The following is a 13,455-nucleotide window of genomic DNA, read 5'->3' as shown; positions in this document are numbered from 1 at the left end:
GATAAGGCGCTTCATTTCATGGGTTCGGTTCGATAACGCACTTCAATCCTTGTTATTTTTTTTGTTTTCAATCCTTGTTTTTGTATTCCAAGTTCCTTAAGTAGTTTGGATATCTTGCGTTGTGAATTCAAAAGTCATATTTTAGGGAGAATTCATCTCTAGTGCCCCTATACCAGAAATTCATCTCTGCATTACCCCCACTTAATCTCACTATCCCTTTTTTTTAAAAAAGGACGAAACTATCCCTCTAACAATTTTTAAAGAATAATTGTACCATATATCTCCTAGTTGCACCTTGCATAGTTGTACCATATATCCCCTAGTCGTACCAGTTGCACCATAGTTGTACCAGTTGCACGTCGCATAGTTGTACCATATATCCCCTAGTTGTACCAGTTGCACCCTAGTTGTACCAGTTGTACTGCGCATAGTGGGATTCGAACCCTGGGCGCGCGCACGCGCATGGAGCTCACAACCACTGAGCTACTGTGTTTTTCGTTGAACAATTACTTATTTAATTATATTTAACCTAAAACAATCTTCATTAAGGGTAATATTGTCCTTTCACCATTGAGGGAGTTTTAAGAATTTGTTTTGATAGAAAGGGTGTTATGAGATTTTAGCTCTATTTTAGGATTCATATATAATCTACTTTTGACAATAGTATAACAGTTTGTTATTTTTTTTGTTATTTTTTTTCTTCTCCAAAAATAGTATAGCAATATAGCATATATATACATCGTTAGTTTATCAAAGTCACGTTTTTTACAATGAATTTCTGATTGTGATCGGTCTATGACAGTAGCTTGTTGTCAAAATGATGACCAGAGAAACTAAATCCAGAGAGAACAATTTTCATTTATATTTTCCTCCTTTAGTCTAAAGTTGAAGAGAATAAATAAATAATTGAAGCGTTTACTGCGTTTTCTTGGACCAATAACAGTTAAGTGACCCATATTTCCTATCCTTTCTTCATCCACACGCAAAACGCGACAAATATACACATGTGAAGAAAGACTATAGGGATATCTTTCTCTATTTTTCCCGTGAAGTGTAATCCTTGTGATGTGACCGCCCATGAATATATTTCCAAAAATAACTCTTCCATTTTTAATATAAACAAAACCAGTGTACGTACCATCAACTGGTTAAATACATTACAATGACGAATAGCTAGAGAAATTCCTCTTCAACTGAATAGTATCTTGAGGGGCAACATCAATTGTACCATTGAGAAAACCAGTGTACCAAGAAACAGATAGCCTTGGAAACCTCTTGCGACCAGGATCGCTGAAATTCACATAGTACAATCCGAAGCTGCTCGAATATCCACCCAATAACTCATACAAATCTACCATCGACCATATAAGGTAACTTCTCATGTCCGATCCATTCCTGATCAGTCAAAAGATTTGTCACAAACAGAGAGAGTCAAGTAAATATGAGGACTAAAATATGCAGAAGGAGAATATCATACTTGATGGCGTTGAGGACAGCACCAATGTAACCTTTCATGTAATCAATTCTTTTTGTGTCTTGCAGTATCGAATGGCTTTCCAAACGCGCACCTGTTTTTATTTCAAGAATTTGCAATTCATTAATCTGAAGAATCTTTTTTTTGTTTTCTGATAAAGAAAGAAACAAGAAAGTGTGCTTATTACAAGCAGACAAATCAGAGAGTAAGAAGAGAACAAGAAGAATGAAGTGTTACCATTTTCAAGAATGTATATTGGAGGATTGTTATAGCTATCCTTTAAATACTCAAGAGTATCTTCAAGACCCCATGGAGCAGGTTCCGACTTCAAGAAAAGCAATTGATGAATTAGGCAAAATCTCCATATTAATCCAAGAAGACCAAACTAGAGCTTTTATTTAAAAGATCTATATGTATTCTGCAGATTTTTAGGACCTTACCGCAAAAAATGTAGAATTCCCAATGGCTGTCCAAAGAAAGAACAAGTCATTAGCTAAAAGAGTTGAGAGAAGCTTTTTTATATTATTGATGATTAAAGACGCTAAGCTTACGCGACACATATACGCCCATGTCTTTAGTGAAGCCTTCTACGTCCATGGGAAAGATAGTTGAAGGTGAGTATCGGTTTGTGACGGCAAATGTCGTGTAGTGAATAAGTCCTAAAAAGTCAGATGATCCTTTAACTTGCTCTAACTCTTCCTCTGAGAAAACCGGTAATCTTGATCCCACAGTTCTCTTTACTTCATCCGGATAGTCTCCAAATACCAAAGGCTTCAACAACCTGAGTTATCAGTTTAGTCTTGACTCTTGAGGTCTTGTCCTCAAGTTATAGAAACAAAGTAAAGGAAGTTTTTTTATTTTATTTTTTTCTCACCAGGCATAGAGGAAAGTTTGAGCTCTTTGAGTTGCGATTTCATCGTCCTTGGAGTTTGTAGCGGGAGTTAACCCCAATGCATATATACTAAACCCTATGGATCCTCTCTGCTTGCTCTGCACCATGAATAATGAAATATGATCATACGGAGTTTTGAGGTTCGGGTTTTAAGAGTGAATAGAAAGATATGTCATATGTGTATACCTTATACTTTAGTTTATACAATTTGTAAACAGAGGCATGAGCTAGCAATACGTTATGGCCTACAAGATATGGTTCTGTAGAAGAATTTCCCGTAGGACAATTGACGAGAATGTTAGGAGTACAACGTCCAGGTGGCCCGAGTCCTTGGCCATAAGAGCCAGTGGCGAATATTGTAGCCTCGTTTATTGTAGTCCATAGCTTCACATCCTCTCCAAACTCCCTGAAGCATACATCTGCGTAAGCAGTGAAGTCTTCTCTGCAATAAAAAAAAATGCAATAATTTTTATTTTATTTCAAAAACAATTCATATCAAAAAGCTACGTTGTGTTAGATCATAATCTTTATTTAACCCTTTACATGATTTTGCGGTCGACCCATCCTCCGTACTCATCTTCAAGAGATTGAGGATGATCATAGTGGTAGAGCGTAACTTGTGGTTCGATTCCTGTTAGTAGTGTTTGCCAAAACGTAAGTAAGTTAGAAGCTATATGAATTGGCTTAAAGTTGCGATTACATGTAAAGACAAAAACCTCACCATGGCGTTTTAGTTCTTTGATGAGGTTCTTGTAAAACAATATGCCTTTTGGGTTAACGAATCCTCTTCCATCTGAAAAGTCACAAAAGAAAAAAATCCATTAAAAGAGGTCAAGAAACAAAAATGGTTACTTACAAGAAGAAAGAAACAAGGAAGAGGCGTTACTACTTACTAGGTATTAGTCTTGACCAGGAGATTGAGATTCTGAATGATTCCAAGCCCATTTCTGCCATCAGCTTAACATCTTCCTGCCAAAAGTAACAACAATATCGAATTTGAGAAAACAGAGCCAGAGACTAATAAGTATTACGATAACTTCTTTGGAAAGTAAACGACAAAAGAATGAGAGAAAGAACCTTGTATTTGTGATACCCATCAGATGCTATATCCCCATTACCTGTAATCCCAGGACGGTCTGCGAGTTTCGAACAAGAGTAACTAAAAAAAAACTTTCTTCGAAAGTTCAAACCCGTAAGATATATGAATGTAACATAAAAATATACTTACCGGAGTGTACGAAAGTATCCCATATGCTAGGAGTTCTTCCGTCTTCATTGACAGCTCCTTCCCACTATATCCACAAATTCCCAAAAAAAGAACTCTATTATATTAGACAAAAACAATAAAGAAGAAATTACATGAAGAACAGAGGATGAAAGCAGAGAGACTCGAACCTGATAAGCAGAAGTGGCGGCTCCGAAGAGGAAATCTTCTGGAAAATCGCTTCTGGTAAAGGCATCAACAGGAACGTAGCTTGTTGTCAAAACGATGACCAGAAAATGGGAAAATAATAGAGATAAAGGTTTCATTTTCATTTTTTTGGCTACTTTTGGTTTGAGTGAGTTGTGGATATATATATAGATAACTAGATTCGGCCCTTCGGGAAATAATATAAATGGTTGATTGACATTTGCTTCCCTTTTTGGTTTATGCTAAAGTAAAATCACACTATTTTTTGCGATAAGAATGCATATTTTAATTAACTTTTACACGTACGTCATTTTTTTGTAAGTTACCACAAACGGTTTAATTTTTACTATGCAACCTTTGTTGGTCTCAAAAGGTACATGCATCATTTCATATGCAAATAACAAATATTATCAAACCATTTGCTAAGTTGCTGAGGTTTTTCATAGTATAGATGAAATAAACTAAACCATGACCCTTTGGTTAAATACATTACAACGAAGAAGAGCTAGAGGAGTTGCTCTCCAACTGAATAATATCTTGAGAAGCAACATTAATTGTACCATTGAGAAAACCAGTGTACCAAGCAGCAGAGAGCTTTGGAGTTCTCTTGCGACCAGGATCGCTGAAATTCACATGGTACAATCCAAAGTTGGTCGTATATCCACTCAACAACTCATACATATCAATCATCGACCATACAAAGTAACCTTTTGTGTCCGATCCATTCCTGATCAGTTATAAAGAGTTGTCACAAAACACACATAGTCAAGTAAATATGAGGACTAAAAGATGTAGAAGGTGGAGAATCATACTTGATGGCGTTGAGCACTGCACCAATGTAACCTTCAATGTAATCAATTCTTTCTGTGTCTTGCAGTGTCGAATTGCTATTCATCGGCTTACCTGTTTTCATATTTTTAAAAAAATTCAAATTAAAGAATCTTATAAGAACAAGAAAGTGTGCTTTCAAGCAGACAAACCAGAGAGCAAGAAGTATACCATTTTCAAGAATGTAGATTGGGGGATTGTTATAGTTGTCCTTTATATACTCAAGAATACCTTCTAGACCCCATGGAGTAGCTTCCCACTTCAAGAAAAAAGCAATTGATCGTAGGAAAAAATCAAACAAGAGAGCTTGTATTATAAGGTTTATATGTATTCTGCATATTCTCAGGACCTTACCACAAAAAATGAAGAATTCCCAGCGGCTGTCCAAAGAAGAAGAATAATTAGTTTAAAAAGAGTTAAGAAGCTATCTTTGTAAGAAACTAAGCTTACCGATCATATAGACGCCCATGTCTTCAAAGAAGCCTTCGATCATGGGAAAGAACGTAGGTGAGGGTCGGTTTGTGACATAGAATGTCGTGTAGTGAATCACTCCTACAAACTCGGATGATCCTTTAACTTGCTCTGACTCTTCCTTTGTGAAAACTGGTAATCTTGATCCCACAGTTTTCTTCATTTCATCCGGATAGTCTCCAAATACCAAAGGCTTCAACAACCTGATCATTACTCAATTTAGTCTTGAGATCTTGTCCTCAAGTTATTGAAACAATGAAATTAAAGAAAGCTTTTTCTTTTCTCACCAGCCAAAGAAGAAAGTTTTAGCTCTTTGAGTTGCGATTTCATCGTCCTTGGAGTTTGTATAGGGAGAAAACCCGAATGCATATATACTAATCCCTATGGATCCTCTCTGTTTGTTCTGCATCATCATATGAACTATGATCAATACGGAGTGGTTTAAGAGCCAATAAGAGATATATATGTGTAATGTACCTTGTACTTTAGTTGATACAATCTCGAAGCAGAGGCATGAGCTAGCAAAATGTTATGGCCTACAATATATGGTTCTGTAGAAGAATTTCCAGCAGAACAATTGACGAATTCGTTAGGAGAACAACGTCCAGGCGGAGAGATTCCTTGGCAATAAGAACCAAGGGCGAATATTGTAGCTTCGTTTATTGTAGTCCATAGCTTTACATCCTCCCCAAACTCTCTGAAACATACATCTGCAAAAGCAGTGAAGTCTTCTCTGCAGTATGAGAAAAAACAAACAACATTTTTGATGTTATTTCCTTACAATTCATATTAAAAAAAGCGACTTTGTTAGTAATCTTTTACATGATTTTGCGGTTGAGCCATCCTCCGTACTCATCTTCAAGAGACTGAGGATGATCATAGTGGTAAAGCGTAACTTGTGGTTCGATTCCTGTTAGTAGTGTTTGCCAAAACTTAAGTTATAGAAGCTATGAATTGGCTTAAAGTTGTGAGATTACGTATAAAGACAAAAGCCTCACCATGGCTTTTTAGTTCTTTGATGAGGTTCTTGTAAAACAATAGGCCTTTTGGGTTAATGAGTCCTCTTCCATCTGAAAAGCCACGGGGACAATAAAGAGGTCAAGAAACAACATCGTTACTTGCAAGAGAAAAAGAAACCAGGAAGAAGACGCGTTACTACATCTTCACATTAAAAAAAAAAAAAAAAGAGGCATTACTACTTACTAGGTATAAGTCTTGACCAGGATATTGAGAATCTAAATGATTCTAAGCCCATTTTTGCCATCAGCTTAACATCTTCCTGCCAAAAGTAACAACAACATCGAATTTGAGTAAACAGAGCCAGAGACTTAGGATAAAGTACTTCTCTGAAAAAGTAAAACGGCAAAAGAATGAGAGAAAAAACAAAAAAAACCTTGTATTTGTGATACCCATCAGATGTTATATCTCCATCACCGCTAATTGTATTGTCTACAAGTTTCCAACAAAGAGTGACTCAAAAATTCGAAATATAAAACGCTAATAATATGGAACCACAGATTAAGTAACCTATGATATGAATCCCATACTTTTTTAAGTCAACAACCTAGGAATTTATCTATTGGAAAATCCTAAACCCATACAGAAGATGTATATACTTACGAGAGTGTGCGAAAGTATCCCATACGCTAGGAGTTCTTCCGTCTTCATCAACAGCTCCTTCCCACTATAATCCACAGATTCCCAACATACCAAAGAAAAGGAAAAAAAAAAAAAAAAAAGAACAATTCTATTATATCAGACAAAACAAAAAAATAGGAAGAAGAACACATAGAGAATGAAGCAGCTGATAGACTCGAACCTGATAAGCAGAACTGGCGGCTCCGAAGAGGAAATCATCTGGAAAATCGTTTCTGGTAAAGGCATCAGCAACGTAGCTTGTTGTCAATGCGATGACCACAATAATGAAACATAGAGATAAACGTTTCATTATCTTTTTTTTTTTTTTTGGCTACTTTCGTCTGAGGGATCCAGTAAAAAATAATAATTGAAGTGTCCCTTTGTTTAATTAGATGATAGTATATGAAGTTTAGTCGTGTGGTCTTGACTTTTAAGCAGTGCGAGTACTGAACTGACCCATCTTTTCAGTGAGAGACACTAATAAATACGTGTCTGTCTTCGACAACAGCTGTTTAAAGATTTAATGGTGTGTACTATTTCGGAAAATAAAAAAAATGAGTGGAGCGTGTTAAAAAGGAAGCGTGAGTGGAGTTTTTAAATGGAAAAGGTCAGTCTACGAACGACAATGCAATCCAGTACTCCCTCTGTTTCAAAATATAGAATGTTTTAAGCAAAACACGCAGATTAAGAAGTTTTTACTTTTAACAAGTTCAACCAATTAAAAACAATACTGCATAATATAAAATATTAAACTAATCTAAAAGTTGCATTAAAATTTGAAAGCATTCTATATTATGAAACAAAAAACTTCTCCAAAACATCGTATATTTTGAAACGGAGGAAGTACTAATGTAGTAAATAGTAACTGGATTTGTCTTGGATCCAATCTTCCCCGTCCAAATCACATAATGACAGCTAAAAAACAAAACCCATGATATTATTACAAAAGAGAATATTACAAAAAAAACACAAAAGTAAAACATTATCAACATCACCTCAGGATTTTTGATGAAGTTTTTTTGTATAAAAGTATTTAATTTATAATTATTTTAACCTTGGAGGATGCATTGAAAGCCTTGACAAACCCAAAGCCAGATACAAAACAGAACAAGACAGATGCAGAGATCAAACATCAAAACAACCCAAACATGTTTCTTCCATATCTGTTTCGCCTTTTGTCTATGATGATGATCATGATGATGATGAATCATCAACCCATTTCTAACTCCTTTATTACCTCCTATTCCTAATGAATCCATCTTCTTCTCATTCAAATTCACCTCATCAGTATGCAATCTCTTCTTGTTCTTCAACACCCTCAACGGCTTACCTAACAGCGGCATAAACGCACCACCACCTTTTCGACCTCTAGACGAAGAATCCAAACTCTGATTATTATTAATCTCCCTCGTTCTAGGAGGAGAAGATCCAACAAACTCCAATTCCAAATCCTTATTAGTAGTGATCTCAACGAAGACTGGTTCCAGCTTTGATTGGAGACAGTGTCGACTCGGATGATTAACCAACGAATCCGCCGTGGATCCGTCTTCCATAAGAGACTCCGTAACCGATTTCAAACGATGGAAGAGCCAGAGAGACTCAGATTTCGTAACCGCCTCGTCTAAGATGGCGAAATACGAAAAAATTCCATCGATGATCAAAGCGTAAGTTCTCTTGCGTACTGTGTGAGAGATCATCGAATGGTGTGGAGGTACGTTCTCGATGCATCTCAAAGCTAGATCTTCGATTCCTGGCTCTTCTTCTTTTGAAACGAACTCTGCGAGAATCACTGTTCCTTTCGCAATGCACGTGTATAACAACATACGTGGATTCGTAATCATGTCTTTAGTCAAATTGGATCCGATCTGAAACAGAGGAAGAGCAGAGATTAAGAGTGGTTATATTGGGCTTTATTATCTATTAGAGAGATGCATCTTTCTAGATTTCGAGATTTTCCAGGAAAATGGTGGAAGAAGAGTTTCCATTATTGGACAAACAAAAACAGATCGAACAAACAAAAAAAAAGGTTAAAGCAGAAATTTACCGGGAAAAGAAAAAAAAAGGTTACGTTGGTGAATGTACCCCTCGTAGTAGTTTCTATTTACGATAATACCCCGGATCTTAGATTGACACGTGGAAAAAGTTAGTTCGGCCATCAACGTCAATCCCAGTGCTGGACTCTGGACTGCTACCACGTGTTGGGGAGAATAACGAATTTATTGGTACGTCCGTGACGATTGGTTAAATTCGATTTTTGGCATAAGATATTTTTTTTTTGTTATAGAACCCCAATTAGTTTGGTTAACCATCAAGAAGAAAGAAAATATCATATCTTCCTTTCAATAATGGGAATAAAGTTTTCGAGAGTAACCATAAATAAATTGTGATAAGTTCGTAGAAGGTTCTGCATATCTCGTCTTAGTTTGTCTCCGATGGAACCCACCACGAATCCGAATCGCACTCCAACCTCCGCCGGCGACGGTGTTATTGTAAAGTCGTGACTGGTTTAACAATTTGATCATTCATAAATTCTTTTATATCGCAAATTTCCTTATAGCTGGCTAAAAGAAATCTTATTTTTTTGTAAGTGTGAATGGTTTATATATCAAATGCGAATTTGCCATATAACAACATTTGAGTATTTTTCTTTTTTTTTTTTTCATATGAAACACAAAAAAATATATATATATTTCTTACAATTCTTGACTTTTGTACCACTTACAAGTTTGCAATAATCAGTTTATTCCAATTTGTAATGTAGCGTGAATTCAAAATTTAATAAGTACTCTAAATGGCGAATTTTTTTAATCCAAATTTGTTTTTTGAAATCATAGTGAAATCATATTTTGAAAAAGTGAGAATATGAATAAGTGTTATATGATTCATCTCCAATTGTTTTACGGTATTTTAATAAATATGCGAGTATTTGAAATAATTCTATATAAGTTTCTAAAAAAATTGTAGAGTATTACATGTTCTAATCTAGTTAGGAATAAAAAAATAATAACAAGGTTCTAAGTAAAAAGCACATAACCTTGAGAATAACGAATAATTAAACTTACATATTTGAATGTCCTTTTTGAAAGAATTTCATAATATCACACCTTTAAAATCAATATATGAGATTATAATCTTAAAATACAAAATAATCTGAACTGTTGAAGAAAGAAAAAAAAAAAGCACCTTTTTTTTTTGTCAACCAAAAAAAAAAAAAACACCTTATGTAGATGTTTTTCAAATATAAATTTTGGTGTTATTGTAACAAGTTTACATATATCGACGAAAAAATAGCAGAAAATTTCTCACATATTTCCCATTGATTTTCTATGGCTATATGAAGGTTTTATTTTGTGGGAAATTGGTAAGAAATTTCCCTCCAATTCCAAACACAAATCTATGGTTGAAAATCTTCAGATAATAAGCATATAAAATAAGCGTCCTCTGCTCCTCTCTTTGATATGATCAATTCATCACCTTCTAAAATGGCCACAACCACTCCTCAGCGTCCGAATTCTGCCACCGGCGATGATGTCAATTCACCACCCTTGGATCAAGAACTAGCGGGCAGTTCAATGGATGATGATCCCACAAAATTTCCAAAGCAAGACACAGGTAACTCCAAAGAAAATCTATGCGTTGGCTCCGACATTAATTATATCATAGGACAGTGAACATATATAGAATGCAAATCATGCATATGTTATTAAGCTTACCCAACGTTTATATCGCCTTTGGCATGTAGCATGTAGCATGGCAGTAGAGCGTGAGCACTGGAGCTAATATTTTACGTTAGTATATATAGTTTAAGACTTACGTACGTTGTGATTTGGTTTGGAAAAACAGTTTCATTTTATTCCTGATTTTGCGCATTTTTCTATATGTTCATGAAAACAAGAACAAAAGTCCTAAGATATAAATATATAGAAAGATCTAAGTTAGTTGATTATTTTTTGAATATAAGTTGGATGCATTCGATAAAAGTAATAGTTTTTGGTGTTAGAGAGAATAGAGGATATCGCATGTATGATGTAGCACGTTAATCTGGTAGACAAATGTTATATATTGATGCACACATCATGAAGCAAGAAAACTATTTTGAGTTATCATCGTCAAGAAAGTGTTGAAAGACAAAATTTGTGTTTTTCTTGAGTCCAAATAATAGGCTGTTGTATCATACGTACGTAGGAACCAAGAAAGAAGACAACAACAATAATGGATCTGAAGTTGTACATGGCGAGACGAGAAGTCCCGATGAGGCTTTGGATGAGATAAAGAAGCAACAGACTCATAATCTCTACTGTCCTAACTGTAAACGTAACATTACCACAGATGCTGAAATCTTTGTAAAGGGTCAAGAGACTGCTCCTTACAAAACAAAGCATTTCCGACTGTGTGTTCCTCTCGTTATCCCCTTCAAGTTCCCTACCTTTCCTCTCGCAGGTAATACATATACTACTGCTTTTGTGTATATGTCAATGATGATATAGACACTTTTGTTTTTTTATTTTGTAAGTGGTTATCATTTCTTGATCAAAAGTGACTTTTTAAATGTTGGATTGATTGATTCTTGATCTACATGACCAATCCCATCATTACTTACAGAGCCATGGAAGAAACTAAAGGAACTTCTCCTGAACTGTTTACCAAGGCTCAGTCCCACTTGCGGTTCCTATTCGCTGCGGTTCTACTATTGCTATCAGTCATTGTTCTGTGGTCCTCGCATTTTCCTCACTGCCAGGATCGCCTTTTCCTTTGCCATCGCGAGGGTCACATTCTCCTTCGCCACTGCCAGGTTCTCCTTCTCTCTCGCCAGGGCCACCTTCTCATTCGCCATCGCCAGGATCACATTCTCCTTTGCCACGGCCAGAGCCGCCTTCTCCATCTCCATCCCCAGGGCTGGATTCTCCTTTGCCACTGCCAGGGTCGCCTTCTCCATCTCCATCCCCAGGGCCGGGTTCTCCTTTAACAGTACCAGGAACGACTTCTCCTTTGCCACTGTCAGGAACGCCATCTCCTCATCTACAGCCAGGGCTGGATCCATATGAAAAGATACGTTGGCTCATACATTTCCCGAGCATCAAGTACCTTTCCGTGATCTCGTTGTTGTTCCTCGCCATTATGGCTCTCCTCTGGTCTTCCATTTTCCCCATCATCATTTACCTGATAGCAGCAATGAAAAAATGTAGGGACATTGTGATTCCTTTACATCCTCTTCCCCCTTTCCCTTTGCCATAAATAAGAGTATTTATATATTGCAGGGAGAGTAAGAGGTATTACCCGAGTTACAAACCCTCCAACCCCTACTATTAAGGGAACAGATCAAGCTCCAGGTACTTTTCACATGTCTTTTTTTAGCTGATTGAAATAAAGATGAGCATGTATAATCTTATCATAAGAGGAGATACGTTCATACGTACCTTCATCTCTGTTATCTTTCCCTGACTCTCTTTTTTACTCTTCATATTACCTCTGCCTCAATTTTGCCTGTTTCCGTCTTGGAATGATGTCTTGAATAAAACTACAGAGAAAGCCCCTGGACCTGAAGAGAATAAGGAAGGTTTAGGGACAAACACCGAGATCCCTCCAACCCGGAAGCCGGTGAGACTTGTCTTGTGGAATAATGTCGTGGTTCCAGTTCTAAATCTCTTTCCAATGGAGCTAGACATTTTGAAGAGTATTGTGTATGGAGGTCTAATCGAGTCCATAACAAGCCTCGGTGTAGTATCTTCCGCTGCCGGTTCCGGAGCTTCCACTGGTAAGTACACATGCATGAACATACAAACACGACATTGAGTTTCTTCATACATCTTATTCCAACTAACATTATCTTTGCTTGCAGTCAAAGTTATCGCTTTGGGACTAGGCAATTTATTCAGTGGCCTTTTCCTCATCATTCACGGCGTACGTCGTTTTGTGTCTTCTCTTTTGTTTTCGCATACACAATGTTAACTGAATAAACAGAGCACAAACTCTGTTTTCACATAGCATCTACTCTGTTTTTACAGAACACCTACTCTGTTTCACCGTGTGTCTCTAAACACTTGTCAGCATTTTATTCACTAGAAAGTTGATTCAAACTATTCATACTTACAATAAATTATATATTTTGGCAGCTATACGGACTCATAACGTTTCAACCACCATCTCACAGTTCGAGCAAAGAGCATAATATGACATATCTACAAGATAGAGCACTGTACAAGGATCGGCTGGGAGACTATAAAAAGGTCAAGCTCCACTGCTTCGTTGTTGTGGTTTCCTTCATATTCTTCGCTGTGATCCCTCCTCTCTTCTACGGCCTCTCTTTGAAAATAACCGACAATGGACACTACCAAGCTGCGGTCGTTCTCGCCGCATCTTTGGTCTGCGTCATCTCTCTCTCCTTTGCAAAAGCTTATGCCTTCAAAATGGAAAAAAAAAACTCAGGACCGTGGCTTTGTACACCGGAATGGCGATTGGAGCGTCTGCGCTTTCTTTCATCACCAGTCAACTTCTCAGTGATCTGCTTAAGAAGTACGGCTTCCATGACACTGAATAAACAAGTTTGATTAAATAAACAACAGAGTTCTTCATCTTCCTTTCTGTTTAACTTTTTAATGTGTTGTACACGAACTTGTTTTGTTCCTTATGTAAGCAAAAAGGTTCGGTTTTTATCAAGATTTTATCAGTTTGTTCTTAACTCTTTTCTTCAGAAAAAAAAAGCAAGTTGGTTAGGATTAATAATAAAGATAAAGAACGTGG

At 36.6% G+C, this 13,455-nt stretch overlaps 3 protein-coding genes and 2 pseudogenes across 4 annotated transcripts; 2 read left to right on the top strand and 3 right to left on the bottom strand.

The window, feature by feature from the left end:
* Positions 1 to 1,086: 1,086 nt before the first annotated feature.
* LOC104730584 (beta-glucosidase 9) lies at positions 1,087 to 3,983 on the bottom strand. The gene is made up of 13 exons (XM_010449771.2): positions 3,762 to 3,983; positions 3,595 to 3,658; positions 3,444 to 3,502; positions 3,260 to 3,335; positions 3,088 to 3,159; positions 2,910 to 2,997; positions 2,553 to 2,808; positions 2,349 to 2,464; positions 2,026 to 2,255; positions 1,915 to 1,940; positions 1,712 to 1,799; positions 1,478 to 1,568; positions 1,087 to 1,395 (listed from the first exon to the last, which is right to left on the bottom strand). The coding sequence occupies exons 1-13, from the start codon at positions 3,900 to 3,902 to the stop codon at positions 1,158 to 1,160; spliced, it is 1,545 nt and encodes a 514-aa protein (XP_010448073.1). The 5' UTR covers positions 3,903 to 3,983; the 3' UTR covers positions 1,087 to 1,157.
* Positions 3,984 to 4,087: 104 nt separating this feature from the next.
* On the bottom strand, positions 4,088 to 7,340 carry LOC104733258 (beta-glucosidase 10). Of its 2 annotated transcripts, XM_087479659.1 has the most exons (13): positions 6,896 to 7,340; positions 6,697 to 6,760; positions 6,470 to 6,525; positions 6,280 to 6,355; positions 6,075 to 6,146; positions 5,899 to 5,986; positions 5,554 to 5,809; positions 5,364 to 5,479; positions 5,056 to 5,279; positions 4,960 to 4,985; positions 4,777 to 4,864; positions 4,590 to 4,680; positions 4,088 to 4,504 (listed from the first exon to the last, which is right to left on the bottom strand). In XM_087479659.1, the coding sequence occupies exons 1-13, from the start codon at positions 7,022 to 7,024 to the stop codon at positions 4,267 to 4,269; spliced, it is 1,524 nt and encodes a 507-aa protein (XP_087335785.1). In that variant the 5' UTR covers positions 7,025 to 7,340; the 3' UTR covers positions 4,088 to 4,266. The 2 variants fall into 2 exon arrangements, with proteins under 2 accessions (XP_087335785.1, XP_087335784.1); XM_087479658.1 differs by having other exon boundaries at positions 4,590 to 4,864.
* Positions 7,341 to 7,630: 290 nt separating this feature from the next.
* LOC104730583 (phytolongin Phyl2.1-like) lies at positions 7,631 to 9,387 on the bottom strand. Its single transcript, XM_010449770.3, has one exon. The coding sequence runs from the start codon at positions 8,553 to 8,555 to the stop codon at positions 7,764 to 7,766; it is 792 nt and encodes a 263-aa protein (XP_010448072.1). The 5' UTR covers positions 8,556 to 9,387; the 3' UTR covers positions 7,631 to 7,763.
* Positions 9,388 to 10,196: 809 nt separating this feature from the next.
* Positions 10,197 to 11,949, top strand: LOC147930224 (uncharacterized; annotated as a pseudogene).
* Positions 11,950 to 12,084: 135 nt separating this feature from the next.
* LOC147930223 (membrane protein of ER body 1-like) lies at positions 12,085 to 13,371 on the top strand (annotated as a pseudogene).
* The last annotated feature ends 84 nt before the right edge of the window (positions 13,372 to 13,455 follow it).

This window comes from Camelina sativa, chromosome 12 (genome assembly GCF_030686135.1).
Source record: "Camelina sativa cultivar CO46 ecotype springtype chromosome 12, ASM3068613v1".
NCBI classification, from domain to species: domain Eukaryota; kingdom Viridiplantae; phylum Streptophyta; class Magnoliopsida; order Brassicales; family Brassicaceae; genus Camelina; species Camelina sativa.
Note: the sequence above shows the minus strand (reverse complement) of the source record. Positions and strands in the feature narration are given on the sequence as shown.